Source organism: Syzygium oleosum, unplaced genomic scaffold (genome assembly GCF_021117445.2).
Source record: "Syzygium oleosum isolate NSW1041296 unplaced genomic scaffold, Sole_v2.1 Sole_v2.01, whole genome shotgun sequence".
In the NCBI taxonomy this organism is placed as follows: domain Eukaryota; kingdom Viridiplantae; phylum Streptophyta; class Magnoliopsida; order Myrtales; family Myrtaceae; genus Syzygium; species Syzygium oleosum.
In genome coordinates, this window is record NW_026607485.1 from 12,744,598 (window position 1) to 12,765,426 (window position 20,829).

The following is a 20,829-nucleotide window of genomic DNA, read 5'->3' on the forward strand; positions in this document are numbered from 1 at the left end:
AACTTGGCCAATCAACCAGATAATAGATCAATACAAACAGGAATTGCATTGGCGGACGCCGAAAAACTCTCGTTAGGGATACATCCATGTCTCATTGCATCTTAACTATCTAGCACAACAGGCAAGTGCTCCGCAAGCATTGAAAGTCAAGAGCAGCGTAGCTTCACATTGAAACATTGACAAACAACATTGTTAACAAGCCGATTCAACGGCATGATCAAATACATGTCTCTTCAAGCATGACAAATGCAGGAAGATGGAACAACTACCACATCATCGAGAGACAAAATGATACATCCTGTATCAAAAAACTGGTCCACTTCCAGCATCCAGGGAGGTTTTGTTTCAGAGTGAAGATTGTATTCAAGTTACAACTGTATTTGTTTCAATGAAAAGAGCTTTCCGTGAATTAATTTTCCGAAAATCACGATCATAACATGCCCTCTTGTACTTGACCCGAAACCAATCAATCTAAAGCCATGAGGAAAATAAAGAGGGCCACAGGCGGAAAGACTCGAGAAAAGAACCCACGTCTAGAAAGCATATACTTTAAATCTTCTAAACCATGACAACACTTCAAAACAAAAAAAAAGGGGATAGGTGAGCCTCCAACATGTAAAAATTTATCTGCGAACTAAGCAATCTGAGGTTTACTTCCACCGGTAACATCAAACCACGATATGAAAACAAATAACATGAACAAAAGATAAACTGCAACGTTCAGACGATCGCATTGGCTGCGCTGGCAATTCTCGGCCACAGGTCTGCACACTCTTTCCCAATTGGACCGGTGATGGCAGAACCTGAAAATTATTAGAAGAGGATGAGATACAAGGATCATCGAGAAACACCATTCACAACTGCAACTCTGATTTCAAAGTTGGGCCAAAACCTTTCATCAATCAAACTAGTCTTGCCTTCCGACCTAAAACCACACTATTTGTATCCGAAAGCCTAGTCCTATTCTATTGATTTGTAAATACCGCTCTACAACTCTTCATTTCAGTTATTGAATCAAAGCGTTTGAACTTATGTAACATTTGCGTGTCGTGAAGAGAACTATACCTTTCATTTCTCCTTTCGGATTCACAATGACACCGGCATTATCTGCAAATATAGTCAATTACAGAGTCAGAAAACAAAATATAATGCCAATATGCAAGAAATCTATCAATATGGTACATCTACTGATGCAACATAACAATAAATATGATGTGCAATCACTTAATAGAGTGGTCCACCAAACGAAAATAAAAACAAGCGCAAAGAGGTCATCGGTAGAGTTTGTCGAGCCCAAATGGAGCAGATGTTACAATAGGAGAGACGCGACATCTGTAACGAAGGACACTCTTACTTTTCCAGACTCGTAACTGTATCAACCACAGATGTATGGTGGATACCTGACTTATGTCTGGTAAATTATACGTAATGTTTTGCTCACTAAGACAATAGAGCTGCCACCTTATACCATTAAGGAAAGTCATTTAACGATAATCATCATGGACTTCCATGTATAACAATGTATGCGGACTGTGTCATCTTTGACATGGGAGAGCTGAACAAAACACAGGCCAATCTCAGAGACTAAGACAGTATCCCAACCTTGACAGGGATGATAAAACAATTTTAACATCTGGTATAGGGGTAAGGCTGGTAATATTTACTCTAGCTGGTTATGGGAGGTGAAGAGGAACCTAAACGAATCCTCAGCACCACATCACCAGCAATTGTAAAACAGAAAGCGATTTCATGATGAAAACAGAAATTTTCTTGTTAACACGTATGACCATTGGAGAGATAAAACCTAAAAGTACTCGAACAGTCATAGAAAAATTGTCACCTAATTAAGTATGACCACAGAAACATGAAGGGGAACTTGCTAAAAGTTCAGATGCATGTTGCTACCACTGAATGCAACCACAACAACCCAAGCAAGATGCAAGCGGACAACCAAAGCATACAATCCAATTAACCAAAAGACAAAAGCAATAACAACCTTCGAAGTACATGTAGACGCCGTCCTTTCTGCGCCACGGCTTGCGTTGCCTGACAATGACCGCGGGCATAACCTTCTTCCTGAGATCGGGCTTCCCCTTCTTGACGGTGGCCATCACCATGTCCCCGACGCAAGCGGAGGGCAACCTGTTCAAGCGACCCTTGATTCCCTTCACCGAGATGATGTAAAGATTCTTGGCCCCGGTGTTGTCCGCGCAATTCACCGTGGCCGCCACCGGCAGACCCAGCGACATCCTGAACTTGTTACCCGCAGAACCTCCACGTCCTAAAAAAGCCAAGAGACATCATCAAAAAAACACGAATACCCAAATTGCCCGATCCACCATCCCGACTACTCAAACCAAATTTCCCACGCATCACACCAAATGGCAAACAAAGTTAGACCCCCAAAAAACCATCCAAATTCCTCTCATGCTACACTCATAGTCAGCCAAAAAAACAACCACAACGCCTGATCAACACAAAGCCCCAAACCACCCCATAAAACCATGAGCTACCACGAACAATGCATCATTTTTTTTTTTTTTTGAAGTTAATTCCAATAGCGGGTCCAAAAGCAAGATCTCCAGCGACACACAGCTAACTAGCAAAGAGGCAAACGAAACCAAAAACACTGCGAACACACAGCAACCGCTGCGTCTTTCGAGGAAAGCGAAACGGCACGAAGAAGAAAGAGAGAGGGAGAGTGGGATGACCTCGCTTCGACATTTTCGTCGGCAGGAGAACCAACCACCACCACCACCAGCAGAGATGAGACTAGGGTTTTGGGGAGGCCGCACGGCCTTCCAATATATAGCGGCGAGAAGTCGGGGAAGACCGAAGAAGGCAGAGGAGGAGACTGAGCTAGGGTTTTTCGTGGGCTTTCCAAAGCCCATCGTCGATGGTTTTGGGCTTCGCTGTAATCGGGCCCAATATTCCGTTTCTAACCACAGATTGGGCCGATTTGTCTCGGCCCAAAAGCCCATCAACTCCCATGGTCCTTCGGGAGTTATTATGTGTCATGCTCTTGTACTTTAGTATTTATTTTGACTATAGATATGGTATATATATAAATATTTGAATTATATCTGTCCAGAAAGCTTTGATGCGTTGCTTATTGCAAATAATTTTTTTTTCTAATTATTTTACATTTCCACTCTTTTTTTTTTTTTTGGCTATCAAAGCTTGCCGATCGACCGCTCTACTAAAGTCCTTAATGCTTCCAAAACAAGCTCACCTAGGAGCAAGTATTAGAAGTTTAGATGCATGTGAATTGGGCGCACGGAGTCTTCAAACCCGCTCTTCCCTTTTTTTTTTTTTTGTCACTCGGCTTATGCTAATTTGTTTTTGCCCCGACTCGAAAACCCGCATGATCTAAGGAGAAGAAACGTATAAAGAATATTGACAGGGATTGTATCCTTAGTCACCCGATTCCGTCTTTACTTTTATTATTTAGAGCTCATAATTTTCAATTTTTTTTTCAATCGGGTCCTTAAACTTTGACTTCGCTTTAAATTAGGTCATTCCATTCGCAATCTAATGAATAAACTGCCGTGATGTATTTTCCATTTTTTTCTTTTTAGCTTGTTCCTTGTCTGTGCCACTGACAATGTAGATGTAGGGAAAATTATCAATTAGTTTAATAGTAACCATATTATTCATTACTTATACTTTGTTAACCATAATTCATAGTTAATAAGAAAATGAGATATGAAAAATAATTGTTTCATTAAAACCTATTTATATCATACAGTATAATATTTAAAAGAAGTAACCAATTATGTTTTATAATTTATATTTTAATCATACTAATTAATGGTTAATTGTCTTTAATTTTATTAGTTATATACTTTTATTGATTAGTTTTTTTAGTTAAAATTGGGAAGGAGTGGTGTGGCTCCTCCATTTCGAATAAGGAACCAGCATTCCTCCTCATTCTATTGCAATGGCACAAGCCAAACACACGATGAATAGGGAACAAGCATTCCTCCCAATCAAACATATCAGATTTCAAGAGAAAAACCACAAATTCATAGTACTGTTAAAAGGTTGACAAATTCTAGGAGGAGTGTCTGAAAACTTGGCTTCATGAATTCTGCCTGAGGCAAATTCATGTTCCTCTTAGACAAAGTAAAACAGCAGATATCACAAGTTAAAAAGATCAAAGTTGAGTCCTCCTGATTTTTCGCTTTTCGAACAACGTTACACGAGGTGACGCGGATCAGCCGATGGGTTTAGGGGAAAAGATTGGCTGTTCACCAACGAAGAAGCGCCCTTCATGTGTGAAGATTGAAATAAGAACCGCGATAAGTATTTTGGGAGCCAAACTCTGGAAGCTACGACCAAAGATCAGAAGCTGCAGTGGAGCCGGGTGTTGCAACAGGTCATATGAGAAGCATGAATCATGTTAGAAACTGTGCGGCATAATTTAATTTGTTAGACAGTTGCTGTAACTTAAAAAGCCTTGTTGAGCCGAATCAATCTACAAGCCTCTGGTAATCTAAATATGTGTAAGCTCAAACCGTTTGCATAAAGATGTGCATTAATTGATCTTTGTGTTCCCTCTTTTTAAATCGGGTTCTTTGTTGTGCAGAACTGCCACAACAATTCCGCAAGTATCCCTTGTTGACGCGACTTTGTACCGAGATTGAACCATGGCGAATAACCCGACACTCAAAACATCCTGACTAGGATCTCAGCATCTGACAGTCTGAAATCATCAGAGAACTCCTGAAAGCAAAATAAGTACTCACAGAAGAATCTCAAAAGCAGCAAATCAATAACATGGACTGCTTCTGAAACTTTATCCGAAGTGAAACTACTCATAGAACAGCAGATGCCAGTTAATCGCATCAGGTGGACATTGATGATTTAATAATTACAACATTCCAATCTAAAAGGAAGCAAATTGCAAGATTTTTACATTTTAAAAAATCCTGGAAATCTAGACTCAATCCATGCCATGTATTGTCGTACAAGAAAGCATTCTAAAACGAAGACACTGACCACCTCAGAGACTCGTTGAAGAGATCGTACATGTTGTATAAATCATTACCAATTTCCTTCTAACCAAAGTAAATTGAAAAAAAAAAGCGCGATACTTCGGAAAAAAGCACCAAAATCCTATTACTGCATTATTGTTCAACTCCTGTACAGTTTCGATTGGAGAACACGACTCTGAGAATATATACGCGCAATAGCAATCGAGAAAGACTGCAGAGGTGATAATGCTGAGTTGAAATGAATAAGATAAAGGCCATCGCGGACGTCCGTCATCCTTAATGTAGGAAGACAATGCTCTGAACCCTGAAATAGCATTTTTAAGTGAGTTCACCATAATTGCTGAGACTCGGAGAAATGAAAATCTAACATAAGAGTCTCAAAATAAAGCGGCAACCCCTTAAAAGATATTGAGTATCAGCGACACTGTCTAATACTATATAATCAAAATCCCTTGTCTTTAAGCAGTTAAGTGTTAAACCTATCAATATCTCGTCTAAGAAGACCATTTCAGATCGATTTGTCTAGACAAAGTGTAGGAACTCGGAAACAAACAGTGTGTTTGATGCTGGAGAAGCTTTCCATCATTTTCATTATATAGATGTCAAATCACTTTGCATCTTTCTCCATACATTTTGTTCTAATTCAAATGAAAATTGATAAAGCATGGAAATTCCTTCATGAAATTTCACTTTTCATCTCATTTTCCTTGAAAATCAAGAAAACTGTTGCCTTTCTTTAGCTTTACAGGATAAATGTCCTGCGTAAAGCAAGGTCTCCTGCCTCCTTGAGAATTTCTGACTGTTACACCCCAAAAAATATAGGTGTTTTACCCGAATACTAAACAAGACTTGCAATTTATGTTGTTCGATGCATTTACTCTTTATCATGTTGGACGCCAAGAGTCTCAAAATAAGATGAATATTTGATTGCTGTAAATCTTATAGAACATTTCGACTTGCAATAGTAACCTGCTTCTGCAAAAGCAAGCTACTCATGTCCACACGGCTTAATGATGCAAACCAGGAATGCTGATAAAATCTCATATATCAAATGAAATGAAGCAATGAGTGCAAAGAAAAGAACCTGCATATAGAGATCGAATGACATGCAGTCCCGCTCATCGCAATCGGTATTTAGAATACGTCCGTCGCTTGATCTTGCTTCGAGTAGTGTGAGCGGACAGCCCAGGTCCCATCCACCGCAGTCACACTGTCCACCAGATTTCCATCTTTCAATGAGCCTAGAGGGGCCACCATGGTGCGTTCTTGGTCCACCGTGAAGTCCTGCAGGGACTGCAACTTCCACACTGATGACACAATCGCCAGAATCTCTATCACCACACACTGAAGTGCATGCATCTGGATGGTTGATTTTCCTAGTTACCCCATTCTTTTTGAGGAACTTCAAGCCCCAGCCTCCGGTTTCTTCCTTCTGAATGTCCCTGACACGGTTCTTCACTACAATGGCAGCTAATTCAAGATTGGGCGGAAGAAGATGCTCCGGAATGCTAAGTCCGCCTGGCATATCCAGGTTTCTGTGCATAGTTTGGCCCGATTCCAGAGAATAATCATCCAAAGTCCCACTTTTTCCAGACACACTTCTCTGCTTAGACGAATGACCGGGCCAGAACACATTAGCCACTTTCTTTGCCAACTTCTTATTCTTCCTGCGGTTGACACCCATAGCTTGCCCCTCTTCCGGAAAAGTTTCCCAGCCACCAAACAGAACAAACTCGGTCTGCAAGATTTTGAGATTCTCCTGGCAAAGAGACGTTGACGTGGCCACCTCCATCTTTCCTATAGGATGTGGCTCGTTATCATGGCTCACGTGTTCTGTTGAAGCCTGCCTTTTTGAATAGAACAAGTACACCCAGTCTGAACCCACAAGACTCGATGCTCCGACCTTCATGGGATCAGCTATGAGTATCTCTGTCTGGTCATCTATGGACAGAACGAAATGCGGCATACCAACCTTCCATGTGCAGTGGAGCATACCCTGAGAAAAAGCAGCACCAGGAGAAGAAGAAGATCTATCGGAGCTCCTTGAACTCATGCTTGCAATCGAAATAAGTCTTCTGTTTTTGTAGTCACAACCAGAGCTTGGTATTTCCTGAAATGGCACTTCATTTTCCATCTCTATCGGCGAGCTGACACTCTGCTGATTCGGAGAGTCTGTCAAATCGCAACTTGCTGAGTCCTTAGCATCATGTGGGTTTGATCTTATGTATTTGGCATCAGTCGTGAGTGCACCAAAATGGCAAAACTGAGGACTCTGATCTATGTCTTTTTCTATGATGGTCTTGCTTCCCAGTATCGAATCTATAATCCACAGCCCAGCATGCCTCCGGACGACATTCCCAGTTCCAATTGCTGGTAACGAACACTGGAAATTAGGCGAGGAGGTCAAATTCACCAGTATGTTGCATGTCGCATCCTTTGACGCACTTCTGTGAACCAATTCCAGGCAGTGCCGGAGATAGTTCTCATCGAGAGCAACCAGATGCTTTGGGATTTTAGTACCTAAGCCGAGAAGTCTTTGGGCAGTTGCGTCCTTCGCACATCTTTCACGGCTTTGTGATTGGCTGATATTTAGTACAAGGTTATCATCCATCCGCTTTGCTGCGGTTTTGGAGAAGTCAGAACAATCACTGTGTGACGAACACACCTTCTTTCTCACCCCGCTCCGTGAATCTTCCTCTCGCACATCTTTCTCAGTAATTACAAATGAGTTCACCATGTTCAACCTCCAGCTACAAAAGCAAACACTAATGTGTGCATCGAACTGCTTGGGACAATGAGGCGTCGCATCGCTGAACAACCATATTCTCAGCTAACATCTGAAATCGCTGGTCCAGAAATATCCAAATCAGATAATTTGAAATGTTTTAAAACTTAAACAAAAAAAGATATGTCTCTTATATGTTAGCTTGGCTTCTTCAAAGAGAACCCGGATAAACAGGAATTGATTGGCAGATCATGGTTGCAAGTATATACGTAAATACAATCAAAAAAATCAACAAAAGAAAGATGACAGTGTCAAGCTCAGACAAAGCTTGAATTGCGAAACTAGATGCAGAAAAATAATAACCTTCCACTTCACTGATATCTAAGGGGAAAAGACACTTAAACAGGCAGAAAGTAACTATTTACCCTGATTTTGGAAAATAACAGAAGCAAGAACCTTGAATGATCTGTCGAAAGAATTCAGTAGCAAATGATTGAATTTTACCCAAGAGCCAGCTCAGCTTCTCTACAACAACAGGAGATTAATCCCACAAAAAGAAGAACAATTTGGAACACTGCAAGAAGATTTCCTTTGAAATGAAACAACTACATGAGCTCCACACTTCCACAAAAAAAGCATTTAACTTTCAATATTGCTTAAAGCAATACACACCCTTTGCCTTTGGTCCCCCCGGCCCACGTCCATCCACAGAAAAGGACATAGAAAAATACAAGTCATACACAAAAACCCACAAAAAGTTGGATACTCCCAAAGCCAAGTTAAAATCTAATCGATCCTTCAAAAAAGAAGAAGGATGAAGACTTTTGAATTATACCTGAAGAAACGGATCCAAGAAAGGAACCGCCAATGCTGGGCTTGTGTGTGTGTTGCACCAGAAAACAAGAACCACCCTTTTTGAACCCCAAAAAAGCATATGATTTTTTACTAAAGCAGAGAGAGAGAGAGAGAGAGAGAGAGAGAGAGAGAATCCAATCCTATTGCTTTCTGAGCTTATCTAAGAGAGCAAAATAAAGGGTACTGTTATGATCACCCACCAAGCACAGAGAAACTGCCCTTGTGAAGTGAAAGCAAAAGTCAATGGTGGAGTTTGAAATGAGAAAGAGAAAAGAAACCACTAGCGAGAATATGCCAGGTTCTTCCAACAGTTGTTGAACCTGAACATGAGGCCGCAAAAGCAAGAATCGTTTCTTCCTTTTTCCACACTCTGAAGCGATCTTTAATTGACCGCAGAGTTTAAAAGGCGTCAGCGTTTCAACAGGGGAAGGTAGGGAGAGAAAAGTGACCATTAACTGAAAAGTAAGAGAGCTGTAATATGGTGTAAATGGTGCATAAAAATTGGCAATTGTAAGCCACGTTTTCAGTTGGAAAGAAGGAAACTTGTGCTGAATGCAATCCCAAAATCGCGGGTCATTTGTGGCGTCCATCCAACCATCTTGTTTTTGTCCTTTGGCTTCTTGCTTGTAGCACAACTACATGCTTGGAAAAAGACAATGTCTTGTTTGTTCATTAAATGATAAAGGAAAATATCTTTCATAAAAATGACTTTTAAGAAAAATAATTATTTTTCATTTGTTAGATGATTTAGGAAAAGCGATTTGCTTCTTCCTGAAAGGGAAATTCTTTTTTCCTCAATTTAAGTTTGTTGTTTTTAGTTCACGGAAAACGCTTTTCGTAAATGAATTATTTTTCTATATTCCAAACATCGGAAAGTCGGAAAACAATTTTCCAGAAATAATATCGAACCTATGTCAATGGCACATGGCCAAAGTAGCAAAGTGTGGAATTAATTGTGAATTAAGCAAGTAAGACTAATGACCTAGCTTATGATTAAGAGATTCCATTTCTATCAAGCCTATATTCTTCTTTGGGTCAGTCTATCATGCCAATATTATTATTAGGAGCAAATGTTCTCTCAGTCAATCATGGCCTTGGAGAATGTGCTCACATGTAATTGCTTTGGTGGAAAAATTTAATGATCCTAACTAACCCATGTGGAGGTTACACATGTGACCTAAGTTTGAAATTAAGGTGAAATCTTAGGATTCGTCTACAAAATATTCTGTTTTCATCACTCCTATGCAAAATTTGTCAGATCAGTGCCAAACTATCTATGAAAAGTCAAAATAGATGTAGGTATTATTATTACTAATTGGAATTCTAGAGATCACAAGCGTAATTTCTCCTTCAGACTTTGTCGTGCAAGCAATGTTCAAACCTACTTTATAGAAAAAAAATTTGTTCATGCCAAAAATTTAATATAAAAGTAAAGTGTCTTTAAAGCAGATGTCTGAGTTATCTGGTTGCGTTTTTTTTAACGAGTAAAATATTGAGCAAAAGCGACAATTTTGTCTGGAGTTTGTCCAAAGGAAAGCAAGAAGGAGACAAATAATGGTATGCTGGATCTTCAAGATACGAATAATAATTCCAAATATAAGTGGGACGACTCAGATATTGGATGAATTTCAAATTTTGAAATTTAAATGAAACCAAATTGTTGGTGGACCGTTTTTGGGAAAAAAAATTGTGTTTTCCTCCTTAGAAATATATTTAAAATTCCTAAGACCATTTTTAGGAATTTTAAATGTGCAATCCTTGAATAAATGTTGTAAGAAACCTCAAGATGAAAAGGCATGAATGATTAATCACTGGGGTTTGCCCTAGTGGCCACCCTTCCTACTTGGGAAGGGGGAAGTTGGGAGTTCGAATCCCCACGTTCTTAGGGGGGCTAGGGGTGGGGACGTTTAGTTTCAATGTGCGTTTCGACTCCTACGCCCTGCAAGAGGCAGGACAAAAGTTTGAAAGTGAGTTGAGAGTTAAAGTAGGACAGATAAAAAAGAAGAAAAGAAAAGGCATGAATGATTGAATTGTCGGTGATTGGGTTTGATTGGTAAATCTCCATTCTTTTTTCCCTCAACAAAATCTTAGTCTTGGATTATGCACAGAAAATCAAGACATCATCGGTTGATTTGGTTACATATGAACTAACTTGTGAAACGGGTATGGAAGATTGTGGTCCAATTAGTACAGCCTCAAGTGACTCGAAAGCTTAATTTGTTTCGCAAAAAATGAATAATCTGAAAATTTTTTTCCCAAAAATGATAGCTTAGATTACTAAAAAAAATGAACAAACGAAACTTTTTTTAATTATCCACGAAAATGTTAGAAATTTTTTTATTATTGATAATAAAATATTTTTTATTGACTAATTATTTCAAACGATACAAATTTATTTTTTGAAAAATATTTTCTAAATTATTTAATTTTTTCGAAACAAATGGAGCAGGAAATGACATTTTCTTTTTCCCTACGTAATCACTAAACTCTAAACACAAATCATATCTTTCTATAATGATCTAAACTTTTAGGGTAAAAAACCTTTAGTTACATAATAATTTTTTTTTTGGTCATTTCTTCAAATAAAATATCTAAAACTTGAAGTATATAGCCGGTTTCAATAGAAGCTCGAGTCATTAGAGAAGTAAATAAATAGTACATATCTTATATCCTAATTAAAGCGATTCATATATATGTCAAATCAAATTGACATCGAACAACTTCATTGAAAGCTATGCCAATATACATTAAATACTTTCACCACAGACTTCATTGCTTTACATATTATTTTTGTATAAGATCTTCCCTGTTCAACATCGCGTCAGTTTGAACCTAATGCATGCGAAAGGCCCCACGATTCCAAATAACTAATATTTCCCCAGACCCATTTTCCTTTGGCTTTCAAATAAATTGTTAAAGCAAATTCAAATGTTCAGAGAGAGAGAAAGAGAGAGGGTGAGCTGGTGCGCATGATAGATACACGACTCCACAATGCAAGTGGAGAAACATAATGATATTTTTCGAGCACGATATTGACTTTTGCTTGCTTCGGCACAATCCGAGTGGTTTTCGTTTTCAGGGCAATGTGGATGCAGAGACTTGGAGGGGGATAACGTAGTTGAAGGGTACAAGCTAAAGCAAGAGCTATAAATTAACACAGAGATTACCTCGCAAAAAGTTTGGCTGACAAATCACAAGACATTTTGAATTTGACTCCTTTAAAAAAGAAAGACAAACACAGCCTATACTTTTTTCAACTCACATGTAAAAACTTTTCACAATTTCTCCGCAATTGATGTACTTTTGTAGTGAGTTGAATGCGCCTAAAGTGCTAATCAACTACATAAAATTTCCAGTGCATTGACGGTTTTCCTATCACTTTGATTGTTGTCCTCATATGTCATTACTTTGAAAATGGAATATTTTCCTTGTTAAGTGTATATTCCCCCTTAAGGAAAATCCTATTCAAATCAAAGCTCCAGTAAAAGGAAAAGTTGAAAAAGTAGGCTTTTGCAAGGGTTTGGGTATCCCAAAAATCATTTTTGGACGTCGTCTAACTTCCTCTGCATGGACTCAGCTTGAAGCCGAGTGCTCAAACACCAGAGTGTCTGGTAAGTTGCCAGTAGCCACTGGCATGCGACAGTGAACCCGTGGCACGAAAACTCGTTTCAAATTTTTTCTACCTTTTAGAGGCTCTTCACATTACTCTCAACAACTATCCAAATGAAAAGAGTGTTTTTAGGAGTCTTTCTAAAAATTTTCTTGATGAGATTTCCGCAAGAGAATGTGAGATAAACATTGTGTGATTGTCAAGTGTAGTTGCGGATAGGGCATCGCCACTTGAGATATCATAGCATGTAGTTCTTCATTTGGCTATAGTAAAGTCTTTGTTGTTGTATTCTTTTCTCCGGGAATGTAGGTAACGTGAAACGAACCATGTAAATCCTGGTGCCTTCTTTCATATCTACCCTTTGTTGCCTCAGTTTGTACTTTATGCTAATCACTACTGATATGATAGCCTATTTTCCGATGATGATGCGGTCATTATCATTTCTTGCTCACGGTCGGAGTCAATATGTCGGCAACCTAATCATTTCATAAAAGAATTGTTTTACACAACAACAAACTGGTTATTCAAAGAAAGGAATTTATATATGTATAGACATTTGGCCAAATAGAAACAGATTCTCAGCACGAGATTGACTTTCGTTTTCTTCTCCACGCTTTGCATTTGCTTCCTCAGTCTATCCGCGTGCTTTTCATTCTCAGGGCAATGTGAATGCAGAGACTTGGACGAGATAACGTAGTGAAGGGTTCAAGGAGACCGTGCAAAGTGTTGAGGTGGATGTAAAGGTGTTGCGTCCTACCGCTCGTCGATGGGTGAGGGTGGTCTGCTTCGCTTGTCCCGCATTCTTGCGAGTCTTCTACGCCGACCTTTGCAAGGGGTCGCCCTTCTACAGTGTTTGGCAAACTTTGAATCTTGACGACATCCCGTTAAAGGGGGAAGAGCAGGTGCGTAATTTTGCTTTGATCCTGCATTGAAAATTCTCAAGAAAATAATGAACTCAAGTCGTGTTAATATGAACAGAACATTATATCCTAAAGATGACTATTTCTATGGAACTAACAAATGTTTCATGACTTTTTAGATAGATTTGCCACACTATCTCTTCATTATCTAATGTATTATAGGTCAAGAGACATCCAATGTTTTTGCTGTAAAAGAAGAATCTATAGTCATTTTTTCTTATTTAATCATAAACTGATGCGCGAACATACATCAACCATTTGTAACGTTTTCTTAATGTGGGTTACATTAATTGAGATTGTAATTACCCATTTACGGGTTTGGTCTAATAAGGTTGGATATAAGGTTTCTTAATTGGTCGGATATGGGCCCGGCTTATGTGGGCCGAGTTTAGCCCGGCCCGTTATGAGAGGGCTTGGCTGGAAACTCTATAAATATTGCTAGAGGTCCCTCCTCTGCACCCAACTCTCCAATCTCTCTCAAAACGCTCTCAAACTCATCTAAGGAATCCGTGAGTCAGCTGAGGCGGTCTCATAGCGCCGGGACTTCGGGGGTGATAGGGGAGAAGACCTACGGCACCGGTTCGTCGTCATTTCCACATCCAGGATGATGGAATCCAAATCATGTGCTCAAATTCTATCCATCCTTTTACCGTACTATCTATATCTCACTATGGCGATCCTAGGGTGTTCGGCCGAGCCATACGGGCCGGCCAACATGTGGTATCAGAGTCGCCATAGTCGAGAAACGGGCCGGGTACTGTGCGTATGTGATTTTGATATTTTCATCTATTGAATGTTAGAATAAATCACATAGATGGATAGATCGTCGTGAGACGAGAAAAATGAGTGGTTGTGGGCCGCCAGGAACCACCACACGCGCGGCCACGCGCCAAGGCGTCGCGGAGGCTCGGCGGCACACGTGCGGCCATGCGCGGGTGTTCCCCAGCACGTGCAATGCACGTGCTAGGGTTTGCCGTGAGCCGAGTCAATCCGGTTACTCGACCTGACTTGCGGATCGGACCCATTGACCCGACCCGACTAAGGACCCGACCCGAGAATTGACCCGACCCATTGACCAAACCGGTCAACAGGTCGGACCGGCCATTTTGGCTAGCTTAAGCGCTGGCGCATGAAGCCCACGCGCCGCGCCTTCAGGAGGCGCGTGAGGGCGCATCCGGCCTCCAATTGGAGCGTGCAAGGTACCGGCGTGCTCGTATGAAGATTCTCTACATTGTGGTGTATTTATTTTACATGTTTGATACTTTTAAGGATGTGAAAATACATACGGAACCTTATATACGCGTATTTTTAGGGTATATTTTGCGTATTTTCCTGTATTTCTCTATGGTTTCAAAGATACAAATTAAAGCTTACATGTATATGACCACATAAGGATGTGTAGAGCATGTTTCATTGATAGTATGTATAAGGTTCTATATATATCAATGTGTAGAGCAATGTAATTAGCATGATATGTAATTTTAGAGACATTGGCCATGTCTTCAATTCTAGAATTACATCTATATAGTATATGTGAGACATAAAGTTCATATCCTTAGTATGAGAGAGTTTCCATGATTCAATTTGGTAGTGATCGCCAAAGTGGCACACTTGATTGAGTTTGAGAAATATCAGTCTCATATTGTTAAGATGTCTCCTGTTCTAGTGTGTTGTCATACTCCCAAAGGAGGTGATTATATATTGGTTCATAGAAGGATGCATGTACAGCATGCGTGAGGAATAACTGATCCTAGTGGTTCATACACCAAAAGGTGGTGAATTCATAAAAGATTGGAATATATTCTCATGGCCGTTGTCATGTAGAGGGTATACAATTGCATGTCGTGTATTCTGCCCGAAGGTGATTATATGATGATGTGTGTAACTCTCAAGAAAGTACTCACATGATGCTGATTATAGACATTGCTTGTTTTTAACAGTCACCTTCTCCCTGAACGGCAACTCCATAAGTATTGAGGTTCTTACTGGTTCAAACTTTAAGAAATGGAAAGAGGATTTTCTGTTTGGTATGGAGCTGGCAGATATTCATATTGCTCTTACTGAGGATAAGCCAGCAGATGTTACTGCTGATAGCACGGACATAGAAAAGGCACTGAGTGCTGCCTGGGAAAAGAGCAATAGGATTTGCTTGTTACTGATGAAGCAATCCATTAAGGACCACTTGAAGAGTAGTTTGCCAGCTGACTGCACTGCTAAAGAAATGATGGAAACCTTGCAAGCGAGGAATCGTGACTCGTCTAATGCCGAGGCTGGGACATACATGTAGATACTCAGTAATATGAGGTATGATGGTTCAAGTGGGGTTATGGATTATGTCCTTAGGATGGTAGACCTGTAGACGAAACTAAAGGTTCATGAGATTATCCTTTCTGATACTTACATTGTGCATCAAGCCCTGAACACCCTTCCTACTGAGTATGGAATTATAAAGACCAACTATAATTCTCAAGATGAAAAGTGGTCGGTCAATGACCTGATAGTTAGGGTGGTGGCAGAGGAAGAAAAACTAAAGAAAGATAAAGGGAATCTTGCTTTCTATGCCTCTAGTTCCAGTAGCAGGAAAAGTAATAAGTTTAAGAATCGTACTCAGAAAGGAATTCCTGAAACCACCGGTCATTTGGACCATTTGGGTCCTGAGAAAGCATCCTTGAAGAAGGATGGTGTTCACTGCTATTTTTTTAGGAGGAAGGGTCACATGAAGAAGGATTGCAACAAATACAAAGCTTGGTTGTCTAAGCGTGAGCGTTCAGGTATTGATTCTTTGGCACTTGTTTGTGAATCCAACCTATCAAAAGCCCCATCCGATTCGTGGTGGCTAGATAGTGGTGCAACCAATCATGTTGCGTATATCATATACGGATTCACAAATAGAAGGAAGCCAAATTAGGATGAATCAAAGCTCACTGTAGGAAATAACAAGAGAGTCGACGTTGAGTTCGTGGGAGATGTCATATTAATTTTGGATTCTGGTTTTAATATGATGTTAAGAAACACCTTTTATGTACTTTCCTTCAGGCGGAACTTAATTTTCGTATCAAGTTTGGATGTTTGTAGCTACTCTTTTGAAATAAAGAACAATGTGGTGTCTATGTTCTTTAATTCAAATAAGGTTGGGTGCTGCAATATATCGAATGGATTGTACATATTGTGTTTATCTCCCAATGATATATACGTCGCTTATACAGCTGAACGGGTTGTTTCCAAAAGGCCTCTACCTAAGGAATAGTCTTATGCATTGTGGCATAAACGACTTGGTCACATTTTTAAGGAAAGAGTGGAAAGGCTGATAAAGACAAATATCCTGCCTACTCTTGAAAGTGATCTAGATACTTGCGTAGACTGTTGTAGGGGTAAGATGACCAAGATAAAGAAGAAAACCGCAGTCCGTAGTTCTGACTTGTTGGAAGTCATTCACAGTGACATCAGTGGATTCTATGCGGCAACATTGTGTAGAAATTTCTATTTCATTACATTTACATACGACTATTCCCGATATGGTTATCTGTTCTTGATTAAGGAGAAGTCTGAGTCTCTTGACAAGTTCAAGATTTTTCGGACTGAAGTCGAGAAATAGCTGGGAAAAGTCATAAAGGTTGTCAGATCTGACCGAGGTGGTGAGTATTGTGGCAGGCTTGGCGATGCTGGACAGCTGAAAAGACCATTTGCCAAATACTTGGAGGATTTTGGGATAGTGGCTCAATTAACTATGGCCGGGAGTCCTGAACAAAACGGTGTGGCCGAAAGGCGGAATCGCACCCTTATAGACATGATGAGAAGTATTATTAGCAGGACGAACTTACCTGATTTTTTTGTGGGATGAAGCTTTGAGAACAACTCTCTACATTCTAAATCGTGTTCCTACCAAGGTTGTTCCAAAGACTCCTTTTGAATTATGGACTGGACGTAAACCTAGCCTAAATCATTTTAAAGTTTGGGGGTGTCCCGCAGAAGTAAGGTTATATCATCCAACATTGAGCAAGTTGGAATCTAGGACCACTCGATGTTACTTTGTATCATACCCAGATCATTCAAAGGAGTATCGGTTTTACAGTCCCCATGGTGGCACAAAAATTGTAGAATCACAGACAGCGAAGTTTCTAGAATTTGATGTGGCCGAGAAGGGTAGTTGCTCATAGACCATTGAGGATAATAATATGGTAGATACTATAATGTCGATTTCTCTACATGTACAGACAATTATGGAACATCCTACACCACAGACTGAGCCTGTTGAAGTTCAGGATCTTGTCGTTTAGGCAGCTCCTGATGAAGTACTTCAAGCCCCTCAGGTGCAAGATGAGGTTGTAATAGCTTCACTCAAGAGATCTATCAGGCAGAGACGATCGGCTATATCACCAGATTATATGATTTATCTGGGAAAGCATGACTACGATATATGTTGCGTGGTTGATCCAATAACTCATTCATATGCTGTTTCTTGTCCTCAATTAGATATGTAGGTGGATGCAATGAAAGACGAGATACAGTCTATGAAATATAATGGTGTTTGGGAGCTTGTTGAATTGCCTAAAGGTTACAAGCCTATCGGGTGCAAATGGGTATACAAGGCTAAAAGAGACTCCAAAGGAAAGATTAAGAAGTTCAAAGCCAGACTGGTAGCCAAGGGTTTCACTCATAGAGAAGGAGTAGATTATGAGGCGATTTTTTCACCGGTATCTTCTAAGGATTCTTTCAGAGTGATCATGGAATTGATAGCTCATTTTGATATGAAATTACACCAGATGGATGTTAAGACTGCCTTTCTAAATGGAGACCTTGATGAGGAAGTCTATATGATGCAACCCGAAGGTTTCGCAGCTGATGATTCAGGTAACCTTGTGTGTAGATTGAAGAAGTCTATTTATGGCCTCAAGCAAGCTTCCAGACAAGTTTCATAGTGTTGTCACTTCATTCGGTTTTGCTGAGAACAAGTTGGATCAGTGTATATACAGCAAGATCAGTGGGAGGAAATTTATTTTTCTCATACTCTATGTAGATGACATCTTGCTTGTGAGTAGTGATATTGGATTACTATATGAGATAAAGCGAATGTTGTCGAAGGATTTTGACATGGAGGACCTTGATAAGACGTCTTTTGTCCTAGGCGTTGAGATTCATAGGGATCGTTTTCGCCGAATATTGGGTTTGTCTCAGAGAACATATGTTGATCGTATTCTGGAAAGATTCAGTATGCAGCACTGCAAGCCAAGAATTGCTCCTATCATAAAGGGTGATAAACTGAGTCTGCCACAGTGTTCTCATACGGATGTTAAGAAAACCCAAATGAAGGATGTACCTTATGCTAGTATACTTGGAAGTATCATGTATGCTCAAGTTTGCACTAGGCCAGACATTGCTTTTGCAACGGGACTTCTAGGTAGATATCAGTCAAATCCAGGATACGATCACTGGGTTGCTGCCAAGAAGGTGATGCGGGACCTAAAAAGGATAAAAGACTATATGCTGATCTACAGACATGTTCAGGACCTACAGCTGGTAGGGTATTCGGATTCAGACTTTGCTGGCTGTCAGAATAAAAGGAAGTCGACAACGGGTTACATCTTCAAGTTAGCAGGAGGTGCAGTATCATGGAAAAGTGAGAAATAAAAATCAATGACATCCTCTACCATGCAAGCAGAGTTTGTAGTATGCTTTTCGACCGCTACTCAGGCAATTTGGCTCCGGAACCTCATAAGGGAGTTGACCGTATTTGATTTTGTGGATCGGCCCATACAGTTGTATTGTGACAATAACTCTGCAGTGTTGTTTATTAACAATAACAGAGTTCTCAAGGGGTCTAAGCATATGGAGGTTAAGTACTTGACCATAAAGGAAAAAGTCAGGGATTGTGACATTACAGTAGAGCACATTTCCACAGATGATATGGTAGCAAATCCACTAACTAAAGGCCTTCGCCCTTGTGTTTTTGAATGACATATCGTTAGCATGGGCTTTGGAGTATCATGGGATACTGTTCTTTAATGGGAGCTGCTTTTATCTATGCTCTAAAAAAGTTGACATCTGTGTTTTGTTACTTTCTGTAATATTTTGCATGTGTATCAACTCATTTGCATTCAATAAAGAAGTTCATTAGAATCATAAAGATATTCTCTAGTGACACATAAGGTTTTCTGTGACACTTAAAGGAAAGAGAATGGGGACTGAATGCATGATTGTGATGTTGAGTACACATAAAAGGTAAAAATCTTAAGGTACTGTGTAAACCTTAAGTAAAGGCTATGGGCATATAGTTGTTAGCCTTAAGGATATGTCTTATTACACATAAAGTAATGTTAATAATAAGGATAAGATATATATAGGTTCATTGGAACCATAAGGAGGTTTATTAGAACCATAAAGATATTCTCTAGTGACACATCAGATTTCTGTGACACTTAAAGGAAAGAGAATGAGGACTGACAAAGGGGATGACACATGAGGTATTACTCTCTATGAGGTGTCATCCGCTTGCCACACAACCATATCGAATTCATATCAGTAAAGTCTAAGACACTTGTGACCATGAAAGGCTCTGCGTGATTACATGCAGTTACCGTCATGATTCGGTGTTTGAAACTTTATGGGATCGGATTTATATTAAGAATTATCCATAGACCAAATAAAGGTGCACATAAGGTACGATTTTAATTAATATAGCCCAAGTGGGAGAATGTAATGTTTTATTAATGTGGGTTACGTTAATTGAGATTGTAATTACCCGTTTACGGGTTTGGTCTAATGAGATTGGATATAAGGTTTCTTAATTGGTTGGATATGGGCCCGACTTGTGTGGGCCGAGTTCGGCTCGGCCTGTTATGAAAGGGTCTGGTTGGAAACTCTATAAATAGCGCTGGAGGTCTCTCATATGCATCCAACTCTCCAATCTCTCCCAAAACGCTCTCAAACTCACCTAAGGAATCCGTGAGTCAGCTGAGGCGGTCTCATAGCGTCGGGACTTTGGGGATGACAGGGGAGAAGACCTATGGCATTGGTTCGTCGTCATTTCCGCATCTAGGACGATGGAATCCAAATCGGGTGCTCAAATTCTATCCATCCTTTTACCGTACCGTCTATATCTCACTATGGTGATCCTAGGGCGCTCGGCCGAGCCATACGGGCCGGCCAACACCATTGACTTAGATGAACAACAAGAATGGAATAGGTACAGAGTGACAGACACCACATGATGCAACAAACGTAGAATAGCCCTCAAAGAGACTCCCTGCTATCAGCGAAATCATTAACCATATCCTCAGTAATTTCCATTTGAATGGCGAAGAAGTCATCCATGGTTCTTTAGCCAACGCGATTAAGTCTTCAGCTGATTCCACATTTGGCTCTGCCTTCGATTTTGGATACCATGCCTGTTACGAACCACCCTTGTGATTATCTTTTGTTTTGAGTAATTGTTATAACTAGTTGTAAACTTTAATAAGTAGAATACGTTATCACATGAACTCAATTCTGATTCTATTGCTCTCTGCAGATCTTTGCCTTTCTTGAGCTCTCATCGATCCATTGGTTTTGAAGCCTTGAGATGATTGACTCAACCTCATATGGAATCATTTCCCTCAGAATCATTTTGCCTCCATCTTCGCATTCTACTATGTCCTCGACCACCATTTGTGCCACAACTAATTTCTGGCTTCCCTACACTCGCTGGTAGTTTCATGATTTCATCGTCAAGTATTGAAGCAGAAG

At 40.0% G+C, this 20,829-nt stretch overlaps 2 protein-coding genes across 2 annotated transcripts; both read right to left on the reverse strand.

Moving 5' to 3' along the window:
- Positions 1–516: 516 nt before the first annotated feature.
- LOC115683535 (60S ribosomal protein L23) lies at positions 517–2,838 on the reverse strand. Its single transcript, XM_030608074.2, has 4 exons — positions 2,712–2,838; positions 1,997–2,281; positions 1,066–1,107; positions 517–803 (listed from the first exon to the last, which is right to left on the reverse strand). Exons 1-4 carry the CDS (start codon positions 2,722–2,724, stop codon positions 721–723), a joined length of 423 nt encoding a protein of 140 aa, XP_030463934.1. The 5' UTR covers positions 2,725–2,838; the 3' UTR covers positions 517–720.
- Positions 2,839–4,832: 1,994 nt separating this feature from the next.
- On the reverse strand, positions 4,833–7,734 carry LOC115683534 (uncharacterized). The gene is made up of 2 exons (XM_030608070.2): positions 6,082–7,734; positions 4,833–5,301 (listed from the first exon to the last, which is right to left on the reverse strand). Exons 1-2 carry the CDS (start codon positions 7,732–7,734, stop codon positions 5,137–5,139), a joined length of 1,818 nt encoding a protein of 605 aa, XP_030463930.1. The 3' UTR covers positions 4,833–5,136.
- Between the last annotated feature and the right edge of the window lie 13,095 nt (positions 7,735–20,829).